At 36.8% G+C, this 24,940-nt stretch overlaps 1 protein-coding gene across 2 annotated transcripts in view; it reads right to left on the minus strand.

Moving 5' to 3' along the window:
- The window catches only part of REEP5 (receptor accessory protein 5), a 41,820-nt gene extending 18,778 nt beyond the window's left edge, over positions 1-23,042 (minus strand). Inside the window, exons 1-2 of one of the 2 annotated variants that reach the window (XM_043964207.1) lie at positions 22,668-23,042; positions 21,637-21,730 (exon numbers count right to left, since the gene is read on the minus strand). In XM_043964207.1, the coding sequence (XP_043820142.1) occupies positions 21,637-21,730; positions 22,668-22,785 (212 nt within the window). In that variant the 5' untranslated portion in view covers positions 22,786-23,042. Of the gene's footprint in view, positions 1-21,636; positions 21,731-22,023; positions 22,292-22,667 lie in introns of those variants that run through there. The other variant, XM_043964198.1, reaches the window with a different exon arrangement.
- Positions 23,043-24,940: the final 1,898 nt, after the last annotated feature.

Consider the following 24,940-nt stretch of genomic DNA (forward strand, 5'->3'; position numbering starts at 1 on the left):
CAGTCCATCTCCTTCATTTAAAAAAAAAATGTTAAACCTGAGGCCCAAGGAGATTAAAATGCTTGTCCAAGGTTACACAGGGTAGCAAGTGTCCAAAGTGGGAATCAAATCCTGATTCCAGAATCAGTGTTCTTTCTACAATATTAATTGCCTCATACTTATAGTCATCCAGTAAATGTCTGCAGAGTAAATATCTATAAATTGAATCCTATTTCTATTGATTTCCACTAAAAATATAAGATATCGTCCCACAGGAACAACAACAAACAACTCTGAATGACTAAGCTGAAAGTTATTGTCAAGAAAAGATCTGGAATTTAGTACAGAAGTAGTGCTGTTTAGCTTTCTTTTAATATACTCCTGACATTTCAGTATTTTCCTCAGTCTAGATATAAAAAAAAAGTGCCCTAAGAATTGTCTGCTTCACCTAACCTAACCCTGGCCTGTTTACCATGGCAGGCAGGGATCTTATCTCATGGTCAAAACACAAAAAAACGTACAAAAACTTTTCCGATGATGATTCCATTCAACATTGGTACATTGCTAGAAAGATTCTTGCCAGAGAACTCCTTAACAGGCTGATCCTTCTCCTGGAAGATGCTCATCTACCTATGAGCTAGTGTGGCTTCAGAAAGGGGCAAGGCATGGTCAATACGGTGTTCATTGCCCAACAACTCCAGGAGAAAAGCCAGGAGTAGAACAGACATCTGTACACAAGGTTTGTCTATCTGACCAAGGCTTTTGATACTATAATTTTTGAGGGCTTATGGGAGATCATGGCAAAATTTGCCCAATGAAGTTCATCAGTTTGCCAGTTCCACAACAGCATGCTTGCATGGGTTCTAGATGACGGATGATGCTCTTATGCTTTCCCAATTATCAATGGAGTGAAACAGAGTTGTGTGCTTGCTCCCATGCTTTTTAGCATGATATTTTCAGTGATGGTGTTAGATGCCTTCAGCAAGGACAAAGATGGCATCAAGGTCAGCTCCTACACTAATGGTAAATTATTTAACTTGAAAAGGCTACAAACCAAGACTAAAGTAGAGGTAGAATTGATATACAACTTTTTATTTACAAATGATTGTGCACTTAATAGAGCCTGTGAGGCTGAGATATTACAGAATATGTCTTGTCCAAAAAGATCAGTTGGTCAGATGGTGAAAGAGAAGGATAACTGATGTGACCCTGAGCCCCACTGGTAGCTTTACAATGTCAAGAGAAAGCAAAGAAGAACTCTAGTTCACTGGGTGGACCCCCTGTGGTAAACTCATCAGAAAACATGAACGGGAGTTATATAGGACTGGAAGGCACTGATAATTGCAATATGCAACACTGGAGACAACATTCATATCAGAGAGATTAAAAAAATCAATTTGGGTATTTAAAATATAAAAAGTTCTCTCTCTCTCTCTCTCAAATTTCATAAACTTCACAAAAAAAACCCCACCTTATGTGGGTAGATTTTACCTCATAGGTAGGTACATCATTATTATCAGCATTTCACAAATAAAGAAGGGAGGAAGTGATTCTAGACCAGCACCTCCCAGTTCAAATGATGTAATGGGGCTTTACTGTGAAAATAGAATGAATATTTCTCATCTCTGTGTATAATCACACATTATTAAAAAGTGCATCTACCTGTACCCTGTAACCTTTATCAAGTTTGAACTCTTCTTCAACTAGGTCAAGAAGTAAGCAGTACAATTGGCTAAAAGAATCAGCTATACTCTTTGGATCTCTATATAAAAACAGCAAGTCCTTCAGCAGTTGATAATCTTGCACTTTGAAGCCACTGCTGGAAGAAGAACCCTTCCCCTATTACTAGAGGGCAATAAATAACATCCTCAACATCCCGCCCCCCCCCCCACCTCCCACAGGCAATGTCATAAAAGATACTGGACTAGTAAGATACAGGACATTCAGCCAGGAACCGAGAGAGTTACCTAAGAGAAGAAAACAATTCAATGAGTGTGACACAACCCCTTCCCTTGTCCTCCCCACAGCAGAGAGTGGCAGCTGTGGACTTAAGACAGATTCTTTGATTATGATCTGGCAACTTTTACTTTAAAAATGCGTCTTTTCATAACTAAAAAAAGTGCAGTATCCAAAGCAGGATTTGAACCAAGGTACATTAGGAATATTATTTAAACAATAGAAGATGGATTGAAGAAAGGATAGATGGGAAGCAGTTAGGAAGCTGGGTAGGAATAGGCTAGCTTCTCCTAAGGCCCAGCCATATATACTGTTGTTCAGTCATGCAGTCATACACCATAGCATTCCAGGCCCTTCTGTTTTTCCCTATCTACCAAAGTCTGTCCAAGCTCATGTTTATTGCTTCCATGACACTATTTACCCCATCCTCTGCTGAACCTTCTCTTTTTGTCTTTAACCTTTCTCAGCATCAGTCTTTCCCAATGAGCCCTGTGCTCTCATTATGTGGCTAAAGAATTTAAGCTTCAGCTTCAGTATTCATCCTTCCAATGAAGAGAGTTAATTTCTTTAAGTATTGACTGATTTGACCTCCTTGTTTTCCAAGGGACTCTCAAAAGCCTTCTCCAGAACAATTTGAAAGTACCAATTCTACAGCACTCATTTTTCCTTATAGTTAGTTCAACACAGTCATACATTACTACTGGACTTAATGCACACCTTTGTCAGCAAGGTGATGTCTCTGCTTTTTAGTAGGAATTTCAGATTTGCCATAGCTTTCTTTTTTTGCGGGGCAATGGGGGTTAAGTGACTTGCCCAGGGTCACACAGCTAATAAGTGTTAAGTGTCTGAGGCTGGATTTGAGCTCAGGTACTCCTGAATCCAGGGCCGGTGCTTTATCCACTGTGCCACCTAGCTGCCCCCATAGCTTTCTTTCTAAGGAGCAAGTGTCTTTTAATTTCATGGCTGTAGTCACTATTTGCAGTGATCTTTGATCCCAAGAATATAAAATCTAACTGCTTCCAATTCTTCTCTCTCTATTTGCCAGTAAGTGATGGGACCAGATTCTGTGATCTTAGCTTTTTAAGGGTTAGCTTCAAGCCTGCTTTTAAACACTCTTCATCAAGAGGCTTCTTAATTCTTCTTCACTTTCTGGCACCAGAGTGGTATTGTCTGCACATCTGAGGTTATTGATATTTCTCCTGGCAACCTTAATTCTGGCTTTTGAGTCATCCAGTCTGGCATTCTGCATGATGTACTCTGCATTTGATTTAAATAAATAAGGTAATAATATACAGCCTTGTTATACTCCTTTCCCAATCTTAAACCAATCAGTTCCATGTTTGGTTCTAACTATTGCTTCTTGGCCTGCATACAGGTTCCTTAGGAGACAAGATAATCTGGTACTCCCATCTCTTTGAGGACTTGCCATATTTTGTTGTGATTCATACAGTCAAAGGCTTTTAGTATAGGCAACAAAGCAAAAGTAGATGACTTATAGAATTCCCTTGCTTTTTCCATAACCCAGCAAATGTTGGCAATTTGGTCTCTAGCTCCTCAAACCTCTTTGAAAATCAGCTTGCAGAGTGGAGCCAAGATGATAGAGAAAAGGCAGAGACTCACTTGAGTTCTCCTGAATTCCCTTCTAAATACCTTTAAGATAATGCCTCAAAACAAATTCTAGAGTGGCAGAACCCACAAAAGGACAGAGTGAAACAATTATCTAGCCCAAGACAACTTAGAAAGTCAGCAGGAAAGATCTGTCCCACCAGGGTGAGATTGGAGCACAATCCAGTGCAGACCATACCAGTACAGACTGGACCCCAGAAAACCAGGAGCAGGCCTTGTGAGCAACTGAATCAGCAGTGGCAGCCACTGCTTCCAGAGCTCTCAGCCCACAGATGGTAAGGGGGTTGTACAACTCATCAGGAGACTCCAGGGGTCCCTTTGCTGGCACCAGGGACAGGACTCTGTTGCATTGCCCATATGAGGATCTGGGCTGCAGTCCTGGGGTGAGGAGCACTAGCACAGCAGAGCTTGTGGCTCCAGGGGAGTAGGGACCATGTTCATACTTCCAAGGTAGAAAAGAGTGCTTGTGGTAATTCACAGACCAAAACATAGGCCAGGAAAGTAGTAAACACACCTCTCCTTAGATCATACCACCTTGGAAGAACTGGAAGTTTATATACCCCCCCTCCCTTTCCTCCCAGAACTAGCTGTGAAAAGAGCTGCACCAAAACTATGAAGCTTGGGAAAATGTGCCCTTAATGATAGAGTCTGAATGCAGATTGAAGCTTACGATTTTCACTTTTGTGTTTGTGTGTATGTGTTTTTTCCCCTTTTATTCTATTTCTTCTTTCACAACATAACAAATGTGAAAATGTTTTACATGATTGCACATGTATAACTTAATCAAATCACTTGCCATCTTGGGGAGAGAGGACAGGAAGTAGGGAGGAAGAAAAATATGGAACTCAAAATCTTTCCCAAAAAAAGAATGTTGAAAATTGTCTTTATATGTAATTGGAAAAAAAAATAAAGCACAATAACATTTAAAAAAAAGAAAAAGAAAATGTTCCTTCTATCCTAGAAGCAGAGCTTCATTTTTGGATGGAGTTAAAAGTCAAGAAATAACTTGGAAAATGAGCAAACAACAGAAAGAATCTGACTATAGAAAATTACTATGGTGACAAGAAAGATCAAAACACACTCAAAATTGGACAAGTGGAAGCTGTTGACTCTATAAGACATCAAGAAACAAAAAAACAAAATCAAAATAATGAAAAAATAGAAGAAAATATGAAATATATCATTGGAAAAACAATTGACCTGGAAAATAGATCCAGAAGATATAATTTAAAATTATCTTTCTTCTTTGTAAAAAATTATTTAGTAATTTATTTTCCCCAGTTACATGTAAAATTTTTTTAAATATTTGTTTTTAGAACTTTGAGTTCCAAATTCACTCCTTTACTCCCACCTACCTCCCACTGAGAAGGCAAGCAATTCAATATAGGTATACATGTGTAGTCATGCAAAAGAATATTTAAAAATTATTGGACTATGTGAAAGTCACAATCAAATGACTCCTAGATACAGAGTGTAAAGTAGAAATTGAAAGAATTCCACCAATCACTCCCTGAAAGAGAACCCAAAATGAAAAATCTGAGGAATATTATAGTCAAATTCCAGAAATCTTAGCTCAAGGAGAAAATATTGAAAGCAGACAGAAATAAACAATCCAAATATTCTGGAGCCAGAGTCAGAATAACACAAGATTTAGCAGTTTCTACATTGAAGGTTTGGAAGGCTTAGAAGATGATATTCCAGAATGCAAAGGAGCTAGGATTACAACCAAGAATCACCTACCCTGCAAAACTGTGTATAATCCCTCAGGGGAAAAAATAGATATTCAATGAAATAGAAGACTTTTAAGCATTCCTTATGAAAAGACCAGAGCTGAATAGAAATTTTGACTTTCAAATACAAAACTCAAAATAATCATATAAAGTAAATAGATGGCAAAAAAATGGAAATCGAGGGAATACCCATCAATAGGGGAATGGTTAAACAAGTTGTGGTATATGAATGTAATGGAATACTATGTAAGAAACTATGAGCAGGAGGAGTTCAGAGAAACTTGGAAGAACTTACATTAACTGATGCTGACTGAGAGGAGCAGAACCAGGAGAACATTGTACACAGTAAAAGCAACATTGTGTGGTGCACAATGGGGATAGTTTTGGCTCTTCTTGGGAGTGCAATGATCCAAAACAGTTTCAAAGAACTCATGATAGAAAATGTTCTTAACATCCAGAAAAAAAGAACTGTGAATTATGAATCCAGATTAAACCATACTGTTTCTACTTTTGGACTAGCTTTTTTTCCTTCTTTTTTGAGGGTTTTCCCTTGTGCTCTGATTCCTCTTTCACAAGATGACTACTGTAGAAATATGTTTAATGTGATTGTATGTATATGACCTATATCACACTGCTTTCCATCTTGGGGAGGAGCAAGGGAAGGGAGGGTGGGAGAAAAATTTGGAACTAAAAATCCTGTGAAAACAAATGTTGAAAACTATCCTTATATGTAGCTGGAAAATAATAAAATACTTTTTAAAAATTTTAAAAAGGTAAATAGAAAAGAGAAATCATAAGGGTTTCAATAATGTCAAAGTATTTACATTCCTATATGGGAAAATGATACTTGTAACTACTAAAAAAATTCCCATTACTAGGACAGTTAGAAGACACAGGTATGAGCTGAATATCTAAATTATCTAAAGTTATTATCTAAAAAAATGCATTGGAAAAGGGGAAAGGGAATGATAGAATGTGATAAATTATCTCACATAAAAGTAGCATGAAATATCTTTTTATAGTGGAGGGAACTATGAAGGAGGTGGGCAGGAATGAGTGAACCATACGTTCATTGGAATTGGCTCAAAAAGGGAATAACATACACACTCAACAGGGTATGAAAATCCATCTTACCCACAGGGAAGTAGGAATGCAGGGGGTTAAGAGATGAGAGAGTGTGATAGAAGGGAGGGCAGATTGGTATAGATAAAAGACAGAAGCAGAACACTTGAGGGTGGACATAGTGAAAGGAAAGAGAGAGTATGATAAACAGGGGGGAAATATGATGAAGAGAAATACATAATAATTGTAACTGTGAAAAAAATTTTGCAATAAGTTTCTCTGATAAAGACCTTACATTTCAAATATATAGAGAACTGAGACAAATTTGTAAAAATAAGAGCTATTTTCAAATGATAAATGGTCAAAAGATATGAACAGACAGTTTTCAGACAAAGTAATCAAAGCTATTTATAATCATATGTTAAAATGCTCCAAATCACTATTGATTAAAGAAATGCAAATTAAAACAACTTTGAGTGACCACTCCATACCTATCAGATTGGATAATATGACAGAAAAGGAAAATTACAAATGTCAGAGTGGATGTGGGAAAATTGAGATTCTAATGCACCATTGGTGAAATTGTATACTGATTCAACCATTCTGCAGAGCAATTTGGAACTATGCTCAAACTATAAAAGCATGTATACCCTTTGACCAAGCAACACCACTACTAGGTCTATATCCCCAAGAGATTTTTTTGTACAAAAAAAAATTTTTTTGGTGGGGCAATGAGGGTTAAGTGACTTGCCCAGGGTCACACAGCTAGTATCAAGTGTCTTTGTCCAGATTTGAACTCAGGTCCTCCTGAATCCAGGGCTGGTGATTTATCCACTGCACCACCTAGCTGCCCTGTACAAAAATGTTTATAGCAGTTCTTTTAATGATGACAAAGAACTGTAAATTGTGGGGATGTCCATCGCTTGGAGAATAGCTGAACAATTTATATATGATTGTGATGGAATACTATTGTGCTATAAGAAATTATGAGCAGGATGTTCTCAGAAAAATCTAGAAACACTTACATGAACTGATGCAAAGTGAAATGAGCAGAACCAGGACACCACTGTATACAGTAACAGCAATTTTATAAAAGAATCAACTGTGAATGACTAAGCTAGACTCAGCAAATTCCAAAAGTCTTATAATGAAAAATGCTATCTCCAGAGAAAGAACTGGTGGTGCTTGAATGTAGATCAAAGATACTTTTTTCTTTAATTTTCTTGGCCTTTTTTTTTGGTCTATATTTTCTTTCACAACATAACTAACACGGAAATATGTTTTTCATAACTGTACATGTATAACATATCAAATGGCTTGCCTTCTCAAGAATGGGGAGAAGGGAAGAATTTGGAACTAAAAAAAAAATTTAATAGAATTTTATTTTCCAAAATATATGTAAAAACAAAATTTTAACATCAATTTTTTTAAAACTTTGTGTTCCAATTTCTCTTCCCCCCTTCATTCCCACCCCCCACCCACAAGAACTCAAGCAATTCAAAATAAAGTATACATGAGTAGTCATGGAAAAATTCCCACATTAGATAGTTGTGAGAGAAAACAGTCAAAAAACCCAAAATTTCAGATTAAGGAATTAAGCATGTGGTTATTTTCAGCAAGGCAATGATCCAATATAACCCTGAAGGACTTATGAAGATTGGAACTAAAAAATTTTTAAAAGAATGTTAAAATTATTTTACATGTATTTGGGGAAAAATAGAATATTAAATCATTAAACTGAAAAATAAAATACAACTGCAGAGCTAAAAAGTTACATTAAATTCTCATATAACAAAATCTTGCTTAGAGGAAAATCACCATAAAGGTGTTTTGTTATGAAATTCATTCAAGTACATCTGCAGATAGTGATAAATACATAAAATGAATCTGGGAAATTCTGGGGGGAAAGTTGCTGTTGTTTTTCAATAAAGTATGCATGAACTATAAAAAAAGAAAGAAAATCAGCCTGTACTTCTGGTAGTTGTTGGTTCACATACTACTGAAGTCTCGCTTGCACAATCTTAAGCACAACCTTGCTGGTGTGTGAAATGAACACAATTGCTGGATAGCTTGAACATTCTTTGACATTGCCCTTTAGAATTGGGACATAAACTGACCTTTTCCAATCTAGTGGCCACTATTGAGTTTTCCAAAGTTGTTGTCATATTAAGTCAACACTTTAATAGCATGGTCTTTTAGCATTTTAAACAATTCAGCTGGAATTCTGTCACTTCCACCAGCCTTATTGTTAGGAATGCTTCCTAAAGTCCACATGACTTCATTCTCTAGCATGTATGGCTGGGGACTAATTTTCTCTAAAAAATAACAGGGAAGCTGTCGCTGAGACTTGATTGGTCCAGGGGGCTAAGGTTTCACTATTTGCCCAGTCCAGAAAAAGTCCAGCTCATATGGATTCAGACTTATCAAATATCCCTTGTGAGTCACCATACCCTTCTGACCCTACATACTTTGCAGAACACACGTTTCCATATGGAGCTAATGCAAGGTAATCAGTGTATCTTTGTTGAATATCCATTCCATGTTATGGTGAAATAAAAATTAACTTTTCTTAACTGGTCTACAAATGTCTCATTTCATTTGAATTATAAACCTGAACCACTAGCTTTGCTTGATTCAGACATGGCCCAAAGCAGAAGTTCTTAGAATAATATAAGTGAAAAGAAATACAGTCTGAACTTGGGAGATAACAATGGGAGGTGAGAGGAATGACCAGATGCGAGAGCAATTGTGGAGATAGAAAGGACCAGACTGGGCAATTAACTGATTGCACAGAGGTAAGGTAGAAGGAGAGTTGTAAGTCTGAGTGACTCATGAATTTGTGCCAAGAGAAACAGAGAAATAAGGGGAAAGATGAGTTTAAGGATGTAGATGAATATGATGCGGAGACAAGAGCTAGGGCTTGTCTATAAATAGTTTTACGCCTGTCCAAAACGATTTCATTTTGACAGCTTCATAAAATCACAGTAGATCACCTATTTGAAAAATCTCAAGACAAAATCTTGAGAAATTGTTACTATGTCCTTAAGACAATAGAAACCCAAATTACAAATCTTACTGTCATTGTATGATATGTTTCCCCCTGTGGAATCAGGGAGAATGTGTGTGGTTTTGACTTTGATCCATTAGGATTTTTGAGGAGTCTGTAGAGAAGACAGAGAGAGGGAAAAAAAAAAAGGCGAGGAGAAACTTTTTCCTTGTTAGAATTGTAAACTTATTTTATGAATAAACATTATAATGTGACTACTATAAGGAGTGAATGTGGAGAGGAACTACATTTAAAGAAACTAAAGATGCTGTTTTTCAGTCAAATATGGAAATTTCGAGAGAAAAGAGAAAGAGGAAGATATGTTTTTTTCTTTCCTTATGAAACTGCTGTAAGCTTTATCTTGCAAACAGGACAAAGATAATTCAGGCAAAGAGAGTTATTTGTTATCCTGAGTGAACTAAATGAACAAATGAAAACTGTGTAGGAAAGATTTGAGGTGACAGGTTGTAATTGTTCTTACAACTAGAATATTATAAAATATCTGTCATGGTTTTATTATTTATTTCCTTGTTAAATTTATATTCAGTATTCAATTTAAATTTTAATATTGATTTTTAAAATTTAAGCCTTTAGGAAAGGAAGCTTCTCTAGTTTACTAAGTAAACTCAAGCTAAATGGTTAATGAGAAAGTTATTATAATAATATTAATTAATAAGAAAATACACATGCCCTTTAATTACCCTAGAGTTTAGGATGAAAAGAATAAATAGAGGAATGAGTCAAAGAGCAAGCTGAGGGGTGACTTATAAGTGTGAATGACCCCAGATTTTATATTCTTTGCTAAAATAGGACACTGGGAGTTAGGGCTGGAAAGGACTCTCAGAGATCACCTAATCCAACCCCGGCATTATAAATATGAGGAAACTAAAGCCCATAAATGGGAAATTACTTTCTTATGGTCACACAGTAAAGAGCTAGAATCTGACAATGGGCTTACTCCATAGGCGGTGCTAGTTCTACCTTACCATTCTGAGTTTTTTAAAAATGTAATTGTTTAGTCAGACAATTAGTTAGTGATATTTTAGTGACCATCACGCTGAGTGAAAACAATGTAACCAGTTTGTGCCTTTAAATAGTCTTCAATTTTGAATGCTATCTACAGTGAACTTCATTTATGTACTTCCCCAATAGGTAAGTCGTCATAGTTTTGTTGAGAGTTCTCAGTAACAAAAGAATGTATGCTCAGTCAAATAAATTTATGGCATAAAGCTCCCATTTAGATAGGTTTTTTAAAGTTTTATTTTTATTTGGAACTCAATAGATACCAAATAAAGAGGGCATTTCCATATATATAGTAGAATAGAAAAAAGAAGATTGTACATCAAACTGCATAGCTCTATTATGAACAGCTTGCTCTTCATTTAAATTATATAATCTGTAGCTTTCAAAGATGTCCTGCATGTCTTTAGTTCCTTCTGGCCTCCTATTTTCCTCAGTGCATTTAAAAAACATTTCTCAATAACCTTCTTCTCTTTCTTCTATTTTTATCTTTTAAACATATACTTCAAAAAATAAGCCATACATAAATTACAACTTTCTATACATTTTTCTTTTTCTGCTCTTCATGTTCTTCATTTATATAGTTCTTTATAATTAACAAAGCCCTTCACTGACAACCCTGTGATAGAGTATTAACCCATTTTTAAATGTAATGAGTCTAAGACTCAAAAAGGATAAATGACCTATTCACAACTGGTAAGTGTCAGAATCAGGACTTGATTTCAAGTTTAGTGATACTTCCACTTGGCACAATTGTATATTAATTTAATCATTCATGTCTGGCACACACATATATCTATATACAAACTATTGAACAAAAATCACATTTTATATCAAGATCTTAACACTGTTCAATAAATATTTATTTCAGTTTATATGTATGAGTGTATAATAACTTTGAAGTACAAAATTAATCCACCAATAGCCCTAGGTCTTTTCTTTTTGGATTGGACATTGAGCATCTAAATTAAATACTAGGGGAGTTACACAAAGACACTTTTCTCATACTTTTGCTGTTTCTGCCCACCACAAAGAGACCCTGTGGCTTGTCTACTTATTTTCATCTATCTCTTCCTGTTCTGGGCAAAGCCTGTCCCTTGATAGATTAGGCTTGATACTAGAATGAAATTAAACCCTTATAACAGTCAACCAAAGGAAAATTATTAGCCAAAGCATGGGAAGGAAATATTTAACAAGGACATGCATTAAGATACTGAGAGGTAATTCTACTAAGCAAAATTCACCTGCCTCTGAGTTGCCCATTGCGGTCTATGAGCCAAGTTTCAGAGATAGACTGGAGCTCCTTTGGTTCTTTTGTACTTAGGAAACTATGAAGTGATGTCAACAGCTTTGAGCCTTTAGTCCCTGGACTCAGTCAAATCTCAAGGACAATTTTGATACCTTTTAAGGAAAAACTAGCCTAACTTGCATGGAGGAGCTGGCTAGGGTTACTGCCACCACAATTTGTATATACTTTGTTCTTATATGTGCATATTCTCCCCCAAACCCCAAACATCCCTCCATAGAAAGTAACCTTCCTTAGGGCAGAACTGGCTTCATTTTTCGATTTTGTATCCTCAAAGCATGACATAGTGTCATATAGTATAGTGCCTGGCACATAGTAGATGCTTAACCTACTATGACTTATTATTGTCAGTTGACTGAATTATTGATTTCTTTTTAGTAAGCTCCCTTGCATATTTTCTGAGCAGGGAAGTGACAAGATCAGAGCTGTATACTAGAACAATTAATCTGACAGTGGTGTGTAAAATGAATTGCAAGAAGGGGAGTGGTGTAGAGTGGGTAGGAGACTGGAGGGGCAAGAAGACAAGAGAGAGAGTTATTATAATAATCCAGACAAGAAGTAATAAGAACATTAAATAAGGTGTTAACAGAGCTAATAAAAAAAAAGGTTGAAAATTAGAAATTTTTGAAGTAGAATTGAAAAGGACTTTATGACTGGCTGATCCCTTATTTGGGGAAGGGGATATTGATAGGGAAGGATCAAGAGGATTGTTCCAAGATTATAAAAATGAATGATTGGGAATAGTAATGCTTTAGTAGATACTATGCATTGGATGAGGTACAGGGAGATCTAGACTTTGTTCAGAATTCAATCAATTTTTCATGCATGATTTCATAACTTTGGTTTCTCAGTTTTTCTTTTACCTATAAAAGGGGGTAATATTTTCAAATCCTACATTTAAAGGAAGCTATGAGATAGTTTTCTTTTCTAATTCAGTTGGGTTTAGGCAAATTTGAATGTAGTCTGTATTATATTTATTAGACTGAGCAGAGGGAGTAGTTGGGACTATGCTAAAAATAGTTTAGTGGAAACATCCTAGAAATGGGATAGGTCAAATACAGATGAATAAAAGTGATATTTTTTTAAAGGGTGATTTAGGGAAAGGTCTGTAATAAAATCCATCTAAATCTCTAATGCAAAAGGTTACAGAAATATATTTTTGGTTTGTTTGTTTGTTTGTTTGTTTGTTTGTGGGGCAATGGGGGTTAAGTGACTTGCCCAGGGTCACACAGCTGGTAAATGCCAAGTGTGAGGCCAGATTTGAACTCAGGTACTCCTGAATCCAGGGCTGGTGCTTTATCCACTGCACCATCTAGCTGCCCCAGAAATATATTTTTTAAAAAAAGACAGTTGCCTTAGGATAATTAATTACTTCTTCCCAGAAGACTAGGTCCTTTTCTCTTTAGGGCTTCATTAGGTACTAAACATAAAAGAAAACATTTCCAGATACCATCATTTAATTTCCCTACAGGGAAAGAAACTAATGATATCCCTACAAGCCCACATACTACTTTCAGAATTTGCCATATGCCATCTAATGAGTTTGGAAGCATGAAAAAGAAGATTCCCTGAGAGTTCTTCATGTTGTATATAGATCACCACCTAGACCAAATGGCTTGAGGCATTTGGGGATAGCAGTAGTTTCACTCATTCAACACTTTTTCTATTATTTAAAAAAAAAATCTCTATAAAATAGTCCATGATGACATACATTATTTGTAAAAAAAAAATGGAAGGAATGGGAGGAAAGAAGGAAGACAGAAGGAAGGAAGAAAAGAAAAGAAAAGTGTACTTAAAGTCTAGAATTGTGAAATTATAAAAATACTGAATCTTATTTGAAATACAAAACATGTTTAACCAAGATAGCACTTTTTTGATACTACAGAATAGAAAACACTACTTTGAAAGCTCAGTCCCTATGGTTCAAACTCCTCCACCTTGGAAAAGGTTAGTTTCTTAAAGCATTAGATAGTATTCACATGAAAGAGATTAAAAAAAATTAGCTGAAATATTGTATAGTATTCATGACTACCCATGAAAAGTTTGAGCTGTGTGGCCGCTCCATACACCAAGCTTCTATAATAGCAGCAGTCATCACCACATCTGCTACCAGCAGAACTTCGGCTGGCCGAGATTCTGGCAGCTGCAGTAAACCGGGACACAGAAGTGGGGGACGCCGCACGAAGGTGAGGCCAGCTCTCCTACCTCTTTGTCCCCAGGGCAGCACCCAAGAGATCGGCTTAGCAAAAATCCAGCGCTCTGCAGCTTGCTCTCCTGACCAGTACCTTGTCAGGCCCATGGCCAAGCTGGACATAGGAGGCAAGCCTAGGAATGGTTTTGGGGCAACCTCTGTCTTACTCTTTGGTTCAGGTCCTAGCATGCAATCAAGGCACAAAGTGGGGATGGGATAAAAGGACCCTTAATGTAGACAGACACTGCTTATTACAGAATTAGGCTTGATTTGATTTCTTAACTCTGGTAAAGCAGGCCACACCCTGTCCTGCATTCAGCCTCTGCTGGGAAAAAAGCAGTCACACTTTACGATAAAGTCCCTTTTAGTTTTTGCCCTGGTCAGTTTTAATTTTTTTTTTGTTTAAGTCTGTTCCATCTAGGCTCAAAAAAAAAAAAAAGAAAAGAAAAGAAAGAAAAGTTTGAGCTGGGTAACTAATATTTCTGTTATTACATTTTTTTTTGGAGATAAGAGAAGAAGGGAATTATGGGAGTTAGGTTTTCCTAATTATTCTCTTTATTATCCCAATTAAAATACTTTCTTTGTATGTCCTATTTGTATTTTCATAACAAAGCCAAAAGTCAAATCTAGGCTCTCTAACTCAACATCCAGGACTATTTTTAAAATGATTACTGCTTCTCTTTAGCCATTGTGTGCTTAAGGAATCTTGCTACTTTTGTGTGATATCACAAATATCTGTAAACAATCTGATTTAGGAAATGTTTATAGTGGCAGCATGACATAGAGAATCTGGTGTACTTAAGTCAGAAAGACCTGAGTTCAAATTCTACCATATATAATGTATGCTTTTAAGAGAGTAAAGTAAAAAATAAAAAAGAAATACTTTTTTTTTTTTTTGCGGGACAGTGGGGGTTAAGTGACTTGTCCAGGATCACACAGCTAGTGTCAAGTGTCTGAGGCCGAATTTGAATTCAGGTACTCCTGAATCCAGGGCCTGTGCTTTATCCACTGCGCCACCTAGCTGCCCAAGAAATACTTTTTAGGAAAAAAAAGGTACAGGGGAAACTAGGTGGCTCAGTGGATAAAGCACTGGCCCTGGATTCAGGAGGACCCGAGTTCAAATCCAGCTTCAGACACTTGACACTTACTAGCTGTGTGACCCTGGACAAGTCACTTAACCTTCTTTGCCCCCCCCAAAAAAAGAAAAAAAAAGGTACAGAAAATGAAATTAAAGACTGACAAATAAATCACATTAAGAGAAGAAGAGAAAAGAGAATTTTACTTAACTACTTAACAGAGAAAAAATAGAGGGTAAGAATTAGATAACTAATTAGAAGGAAAAAGGAAAAAGGAATTAATAATATAAAATTCCAAACCAGAGAAATGTAAAACAAACAGGAGGAGGTATGGATCATGAGAGTGAAGGGAAGAGAGTCTGAGGGAATAGGGTTACTTTAAAAATAGATTAACAAAAATAACTGGAGAAAAAATACTGTGTTTACAAAGAGAAACAGGGAAAATACTAATTTTGGTGGTGGTGGGGAAAAATATGAGAGACAAATGGAGGAAAATATAATTCTAACTCTCGTAACTTTAAATGTAAATGGATTTGACAATCCAATAAAATGAAAAAAGTGAGAGGTTAAGAAAACAATCCTCTACAAGAAATACTCCTAAAACATAAAGCCATGCATAGAATAAAAACAAGGAACTGGAACAAAATTTACCATGCATCAAGAGAATTTTAAAAAGCAAGAGTTGCAATCATGTAATCGAAGCAAAACCAAAAATCTACAACATAAAAAGAGATGAAGGAAGCTACATTATGATGAAAGGAGCCATAGATAAGAAACCAATACATTAAACTTATGTATTCCAAATTCTTTAGCATCTAAATTCATTAGGAAAAAAGTAACTGAAGTTCAAGAAGACAAAGACAATAATTCACTAGTGGCAGATTTTAGTGCTTTTTTCTCAGTTTTGGACAAATATGATGTAAGCACAAGGGAAAATTAGTATTAAACAAATTGCTGAAGACTTAAGGTATCTTCAAAAAGGTACTGCCAAAGAATATATGTATATATTTCTCAGCACCATGTGAAAGTGGTTTTTAAAAAAATGATCATGTTCTAGACTACAGAGATATTGCAAATAAATGTTTAATGGCCTAAAAACTAAACATATAGGGGGTAGCTAGGTGGCATAGTAGATAGAGCACTGTCCCTGGATTCAGGAGTACCTGAGTTCAAATCTGGCCTCAGACACTTGACACTTACTAGCTGTGTGACCCTGGGCAAGTCATTTAACCCCCATTGCCCCACAAAACTAAACAAATATTTTATGGACCATACTATAATAAAAGACCTAAATGAAGATTTAACAATGAAATCCTAAATAATGTGTCAAAGAATAAATCAGAGAAACTATTAATAATTATGTGAAAGAAAATAATAATGAAACTACATAAAATTTCTGAATTACAGCTAAAACAGTACTCGGGAAAATTTATATCCCTAAAAACATACATTATAAAATAGATAAAAAGAGGATTGATAAATTGAATATTCATTTTTTAAAATTATAAAGTCAACAAATAAAGAAACCTAAAATAAGCACAAAAGGAGAGATACTGAAAATAAGAGAAATGAATAGACACCAGAAAACTAAAGAAAAGAAAAATAAATCTGATTCTTTGAAAAGCATAATAAAATTAATGACCTTTTAGCCAATCTGATGTTTTAAAAGGACAGAAAATCAAAATTTTTAAAACCCCACAAATTAACTAAGTGAAATCACAACAAAGCCAGAAGAAGTAGAAAGAATTATCAGAACCTATGGTTCACAGTCATATGCTACCAAAACAGAAAACAAAGAAATAGAAACGAAAAGTACCAAAGAAAAATCTCCTGATCCTAATAAATTTGCAAGACAATTCTATCAAATATTTTAAAAAATAGTATCAATATGACACAAATTATTCTCAAAAATTGAGAAAGGAAGCATTCTATTAGACTCATTTTATGAGACAAATTAGTCCTAATACTTAAACTAGGGAAGGATAAAGCACAGGAAAAATATAAACCAATATCATTAGTGAATATAGGTTTTAAAATTTTAAACAAAATCCTATCAGACCATGGTAATTCATCAAAAAAACCCAATCCATTCATTATGACCAAGTAGGATTTATACCAAGGATGAAATGCTTGTTCAATATTGGGAGAGAAAATTAAACATAATCATTTTAAAAACAAAAACATCCAAAGCCACATGATTATCTCAATAAATACCCAATAAAGCCATTGATAAAGTAAATTTATATATATATATATATATATAATATAAGAAACCAACATAAATTCACTTTCTTAAACAATCCTGTTTCTTGTTCTCTGCATATTGAAATATCTGTGTTTATTGATGATTGTGATAATCATTATGAAAAAGATAATTTAAAAGAAATAAGCTCACAAAAAATTCTGGAAAGGGAATGAAAAAAGCTTCTGCCACCAAAGAAATTCTTGTTATATTTTCTTATTCTTTGCATACGATGATTCACTCCTATTTCAAATGCTTCCTATTTGAATTCTATTAAGATCAGATATAAGGAGAGCTCTGTTCAATAATAAAACATCATAGGAATGTAGATAGATTTTGAAATTTCAAGAAAGCACTAAGAATATTATCAACATTATTTACAAGATTTCTGGCCACAGGGCTCACACTAGTGTGATATTGACCATGCAACTGACTTATCTTGGTTTTCTTGGTGAGAATTATCAGAAAAATAAGCACGGAGGCGGCTAGTATCTCAGGAATGTGTTCTGTCAATGACAATAACAACTTCGTGAAATTTATTTGAAAACTAGGTTTATTCTAAGAGAAGTGAACATATACATGTAACCCAAAGAGTTCATAATTCATACAGAAGTGTGCATATTTATGACAGCAAGACAAAGGAAAGAGGAAACACAAAACTCCACCTTAAGGGGCATGACATGGGAGGGGAATAGTGCAGGAAAGATAGGAAAAGGACAAAATCCCACCCAAAGGGGAAGAGCAAAGCAACCTCAAAAGGCACATCCTTTAAACATAGGAACTGCTAGCCCATGAAGATTTGATGGTCTCCTTATGTACAAGGGCCCAGCTGGGTGCATGGGTGGGCTTCATCTTTGACAGAATCAGAGCCTCCTGCATGCTCAGGGTCCAATGTTTCTGGAAAAATATGACAACTCAAAAGATAAGGTCAGAGGACCCTTTAACAGTCCTTAATGGTTCTCATAATTAGTAACAGAAATCTGTAATTCAAAGTTCATTAAAAAAATAAACAAACATAGTAAAGTTCTGGGTACTGTTAAGGACTATTAAGGGGTTCCCTAAACTTGTTTGTTTATTCCAAGCATGAAGGAGGCTCTGAATGTATCAAGGATGAAGTGCCCTACTCCCCAGCTGACATAATTTGTTGTTTGCATCCCAAACTGGACTCCTTGTGTGTCCTTGGGAGTCAAGACAGGCATCAGCCAATCTGTGCCAGGTTGGGAAATTTGCTTGTGCAGCTGGGACCCTGGAGATATGCAGACCATCCTATCTTATAGTCCAGCAGTTCCCAAGGGAAAAGAATACAGCTTTTTGCCATCACCTTGATATTTACATTTTTAAAATCCACAAATGCAGATTTTAGATTCGCATCATTGTGATCATAAAATATTTCTACAAAGTGTTAAGTCCCAAATAACTTGTAAATTCACACTATCAGTTTTTTAAAAAATGAATACAAATTTAAGCAAAGAAGACCACTGCTCATACAACCTGGTATTGACCACTTCAAATAAACATGGTGATATTAATAATAAGGATATTTCTAGTTCTTCCATCTATTTTAATGATAAATATAGTTTCTGAGGAAGCCATGTAGTTGTAGTAGATAAGGTTTTAGGTCTCAAGTCAGGAAGACCCAAATTCAAATTTAACCCCAGATGCTTACTAGCTATATAACTCTGGGAAAAATACTTAACCTCCATTTGTCTGTTTCCTCAACTGTAAAAAATTGGGAAAATACCGGGGCAGCTAGGTGGCACAGTGGATGAAGCAACGACTCTGGATTCAGGAGGACCTGAGTTCAAATCCAGCCTCAGACACTTGACACTTACTAGCTGTGTGACCCTGGGCAAGTCACTTAACCCTCATTGCCCTGAAAAACAAACAAACAAACAAAAATTGGGAAAATAATGGCACCTACCTTACAAGGTTGTTGTGAGAATCGAATGAAATATTTGTAAAGTGTCTAGCAAAAGTGGATGCTATATAAATGCTAATTGCCTTCCATTAAAAAAAGAAAGAAAGAAAGAATCCTGGATATGGATTAATGGCCAAGCCAGGTAATAAAGTTGGAGTTTAAAAATCAGCTTTGGGAAATTTTAAAAACCAAGATTATTTCCCTTCTTTAATTTTCTTCCATTTAAAAAGTAATGTAATGGGGCAGCTAGGTGGCGCAGTGGATAGAGCACGGGCCCTGGAGTCAGGAGTACCTGGGTTCAAATCCAGCCTCAGACACTTAACACTTACTAGCTGTGTGACCCTGGGCAAGTCACTTAACCCCAATTGCCTTACTAAAAAAAAAAAAAAGTAATATATTCACATTGGTGCAAACATAGGTCATATTTCCCCCCTAAATTAACATTGTATAAAAGCTAAGTATGAATTATAAATTTATTCAGTTTTAACCTAAGTATTTTTTTCAATGAAGTCATCTATTCATGGGGAATTCAGCATGTACATACATGAAGAAGAAAAGAAGAAAAAGGGATTGATAAATAACAATAATAACTAATACTTTTATAATGCTCTAAGGTTTGCAAAGCACATTACATACATTTGCTCTTTGCAACAACCCCATGGGGGAGGTACTACAGGTTTTATTATCCTCATTTTTCAAATAAGTGTCTCAGAGAGGTTAAGGGATTTGCTCATAGTCACATATATAAGTATCAGATTGGTCCCTATACCAGTACTGTTTCCACTTCATCTTTCTGATAAGGAGAAAGTAGTAGAAACAAGCAAAAGTATGACTACAGGGAAGAAATGTTACTGGATAATATTAGATAGTTTGTCTACATCACTGACAAAGATATTGAAAGCTTTTCTAGGCTATTTATTGGGGGGCTGATATTCCAGCATCTTCCCAGTGGCTAGAAATCCAAACCTGTTTTCTTACTCTGGTTTATATTTTAAATCCTTTGAAACATATTCCAGAGCTCTATGAATTGTTACTACAGTTGGTACTACAGAAGGGGGTGGAGACTTCTGTCATCCCAGAAAACTAATGTCTCAAATTCCATATATGATGCAATATCCCATAGCTGATTCCCAGAGCTCAAGTCTACTTTCAGATTCAGGGACCCAGGTGTCTATAAAGATCCAGAAGCCTCTACTAAATTAACACAATTACTATTAATGTAATTACTCTTCCTGTTTGAATAGGAAACTACTTAAATCAAAGCATAGGCTGTTTTTAACTTGGTGCTGGCTTGTAGACTTCTAGTGGTCTAATGTAACTCTAGTTTAAATGTCACAATATTCTTAGCTCTATTTCCAGGTTTAACAGTGACACAATATACAATTTGGGCAAGTTCTTTAACTTATTAGTTACTATCCTTCCTCACATTTATGAGATATTATAAAGATACAGTTAGCAAAGTTTATGAAGCCTTTTTGTTCCTTTGGGAAAGGTTGGAGAGTCACCTTGAAAGGGAAAGAAAGTTGTTCTCATCTGAATTAGTGGTAAGTCATATAAATGTATAACATTTTCTAGAGAGTTACAGTTTTATTCCATGTTAATATATAGGAATACAACCTAGGTTAAAAAATGTTAGCAAAAAGTAATTTCAGGATAACAATAAGAAGAATCATTTGCAATGAGCATATTAGCTAACTGTATAAAGTTTGCTATTAAAGTGTTTTCAAAGTATTTAAACACCATATTTTAACTTAACTATCGATATGTAAACTATTTTCATATTTCAAATAAAATCTTCAATCCAGCCAATGTCTCTTAGTTCTGAATTAATAAAAGGTGATTTTACTGTATATGGATATAAAGTGTGGCTGTTTCCATAAAAACCCTCATATCATAGGATCAGAGGTGTTGAGTTGGAGGGATTCAGAGGCTATTCCAACACTCTCTTTTACAGGAGAAAACTGAGGCTGAGAGATAAAATACACTAAAACAACTATGGGACCTTCCTATACCAGCTCAGATCTATTAGTAAAAAGTTAAAAAAACCCAAAAAACTGACAAAGTAGAGTGCTACTTTGCTTCCCTACCCCACCACTCCTAAGAATGAAATCTATAATCAGTCACTCAAATTTAGTTTGAATTCAGGCCTCAGAGTGTAAAATATTAGATGAGTCACCAATATACAATGTGCTTTGTTTCTTCACCAGTAAAATTAAGATATAACCCTATCATTGTTGTGAGGAAAAGGTATAATAGGAAAGTGAGATAATAAAGATGAGCAGGGGCTCCATAAATGCAAAGTGTTACTGCAACAAAGTGAGGAGGATCTTTTGCGGTCCAAGAGCAGGCCTAGCATAGAAGGAACTCTACCCAACATCCCCTATTCAACTGAAGGGGTGTAAGTCCCCCTCGATTGAAGGAATTCTCCCACACATCCCACAGAGATAGGGCGGAGTTAGGCAAGCAGAGGGTGGAGCCACTTACGAGACATAGGCTGGATAGCCAAATCCTATCAGGTTGCAGAGCAAAGAGGCTCCGTAGCCAAATACGAGGTACAAAGCCACCAAGCCGATGATACCTGAAGAAAAGAAACAAAATGAAAAGATGTCACGGATAAGGATTACCAGGGATCACTCTTCCTTGTTCTTTTCCTCATACCAACATTCACAAGAAGCAAAATCTAGAGTTCTAGGAATTTTCCTTAAGACGTAAAAGGAGAAAGAAAAGTAAACGTTAAGCGACTGGCTCAGAACTTCAATTTAGTGAGATTGAAAGGGTGGAGTCTAGGGAGGTTCACCAATGCACCCCAGCCCCCACTTCAGTTTGGGAAGGTAGAGAAGGGAAGGCAGAAGGCTTGGGGGAGCGCCAAACCTGCAAACATAAAGCGATACATAGCAGCCAGAGCAGAGGAAGAGTCGGACACGTCAGCACCCCAGCACTTTCCAATTTCCTTCTTCAGGAGAAAACAACACACCCTCAAATTTAGCCCTTCCCCCAGCGAAGCTCTTATTCCTACTACACCCTTTTTTCTCCAGTCACGCATTCCCCGAGGCGGAAACATGAGAACACAAGATCCCTCAGCAGTGGTTTCTCTACCAGACCGTGGTGGGGAGTGACTCACCATCTCTCAGATTCCCCAGAACCATACACAACCCAGGCCCGACTAGGGAGGCCGGAAGGGCGCGGGCCGGGTTGTAGCAACCCCACAGCAAGGGCTTCTAGTCGGCTCCTCAGTCTTTACCAGAGGCTATTGCTCAACGTCAGCAGTGGCCAGAAAGCCCCTGGGTAACAGCTGCACCACCACTCCCATCCCCCCTGCTCAGCTCCGGGCCGAGCACATCCCATGCTCGCCCCAGTTGTCCTATTCCCTCCGGTACCCCATTCCCAAATTGCACAGTAGCTCACACTTCAGCAGCAGGTGCTGACTTGCCCAGGGGAAGGTCTTTGAATTAATTTGCTATAAACATAAGGGCAATCCAGAGTGGAGGAACAGCCCTGCGCAGAGAAGGACCCACCAAGCGCTATGTAGGATCTGTTCACCCCAGTCTTGCTCTCGATCTTAGCCAGAAGGTCGGTCATGCAGTTCTTCTGGTGCAGGAACTGGTCGAACCTCTCCCTCATAGAAGCCGTCATGGCGCAGACCCTCTAGGCTTAGGATCTTTCGATCTCCGAAGACTCCTCTACCTTCCTTTTCTTCCTCGGGGTCTGCTGCAGCTGCTAGTGCTGGGGCCCCAAGAATCAGGAGGCTCCTTGCAAAGTAGCTAAGCCGACAGGGGTAGGGGCGAGGGGCTGGCGGGTGGCAGCTGCAAAAGCAGAAAGCGGCTCGAGTAGCGTCACCAGAGCGAGGAAACGTCAGCTCTCCTCCCACAACCTCTCGGCAATACACACCTCCCCTCTTCTTTCTCCTCCCTCATCCCCCTTTTATCCCCACCCTTATCGCTGCAAACACCACACCCAGTCCAGATGCCCGCACAGCAGCTGTCTTTTCTTAAAGATGGGATGGGGGGGGGGGAGGGAGGCACCAGCCTAGCAGCCAAGCCACAGGACAGATTTTTCTCTTGAAAAGTGAATAGCCTTGAGACCTGCTTTTCCTAGGAGATAGTTCCTTGTAAGACCACAGGGGAACATAGGCCAGTGGGAATCTTCGAAAGGCTGTAGCTGGTCCTGGTGGGAAGAGACGTCTCCAAAACCCTGTTTATTGAGGGATTGAGATAACGAGAGAAAGTCTGCGAAGACAAGTTTAAAGAACCTCTTTTCCCTGGGGTGGAAGAGAAAGGACAAAATATTTTAAAAGCTCATTTATGAGCTGAGCTTTGTGTATGTTTAGAGGGTGCTGGTTTAGAGGCTGAGTTGCCTTCTTGCATTAAGGTAATATAAAATGAGGGATGGGGGGGGGATAATCGAGAGAGGGGGAGGAGACTTCCAGCATCCCTTACAATTTCTCTAGGAAAATGTATCCTTTCCGGACCAGAATTTAAGAGCAGTGAAAGTAGCTCGTGCTTCATTGTTTCTGTATGCTCACCTAAGATACTGGTTTGAATATATGTGAATGAACATACTTGAGTTTATTTCCCTGTCATAAATGATAATAGGCCTTTGCATCAAGTTAAAAAACACACACACACACACAAATCTGAACAATTGAATATATAATTTATCAAAAACAATCTTCTTGGGATTCCTGCTTTTAACCAAGTGATTATTCTGAGAGCACCTAAACACTTATGTTAGTCACCTTCATATATATATACACACACACAAATACATATATATACATATATATACATATATATATAATACATATAAAAACTAAAAAACTAGAAGGACCCTGGGAGAACATTCAGTTTAACCTGTCCCCTTCCCTGAATTTTACAAATGAGGAAACTAAGATCCAGGAAGGTAAAGTGACTTGTCCAAGGTTCAACAGCTGAATCTAAAACTCCAGTCTTCTGATTGCCAGGGGTATTCTTTCTACCATATCATGATACTATCTGCTGAAATCAGCAATCTTTATATAGGTCAGATAGAATCAGCCAGTAGGATGTAAGCTTATGAAAGGATGATAGTTTTCCTTTTTTGTGTGACCTGAGTGTAAGCTGTGTATGTATTGTGTATATATGTATCCCATATGGCATTTGGGGCATTGCAGTAGTTCAAGAATATCTATAGATATTCATTTATTAATCAGGATAAATTAAAAAGGTACTCCAAAAGGAACCAGAGTTGTCCAATACCATCCTTCCTTGTAACACTGGTTTTGTCCACCGGCTTAATAACGTTCCTTATTTTAATTGAAATGAAACAATTGAGTTCCATGTCAATTACTTTATTCCAGGCCAAATGTGCTTATCCTTTTCAAAAATGTTCTCCTCAATAAAAACAGATAGATTTGTGATGATTCTATTGGGTAAAGTAGAATAAATACCAATGTTAAATCCCCTTACTTTTATGTAATGACCACAGTCCATTGAATTGAATTGTCACAAGGAATATGTGCCAAACTATGAGGATAATAACAAAAGCCCCTTTGTCAAAGAATATTTCAAGGCCCTAAGCCATTGCTAGATCCTAATAGACCACCTAGGGATCTTCTTGAAAGTTTTCCAACATTCTCCTTAAAGGCTGTGTTGTGACATATAGGATAAGACTTGTCTGCCCCAATATTCCATTGGGCTCAATGTAAACAAATGGGAGCTCTGTATCTACCTTTCCTCTAAAGCCAGCCAGGGCTGTACACAGATTTACATTTCCTAAGTAAATTGAAACCATTCTCCAGAGAGGCAGAGAA

This window comes from Dromiciops gliroides, chromosome 1, assembly GCF_019393635.1.
Source record: "Dromiciops gliroides isolate mDroGli1 chromosome 1, mDroGli1.pri, whole genome shotgun sequence".
Classification (NCBI taxonomy): domain Eukaryota; kingdom Metazoa; phylum Chordata; class Mammalia; order Microbiotheria; family Microbiotheriidae; genus Dromiciops; species Dromiciops gliroides.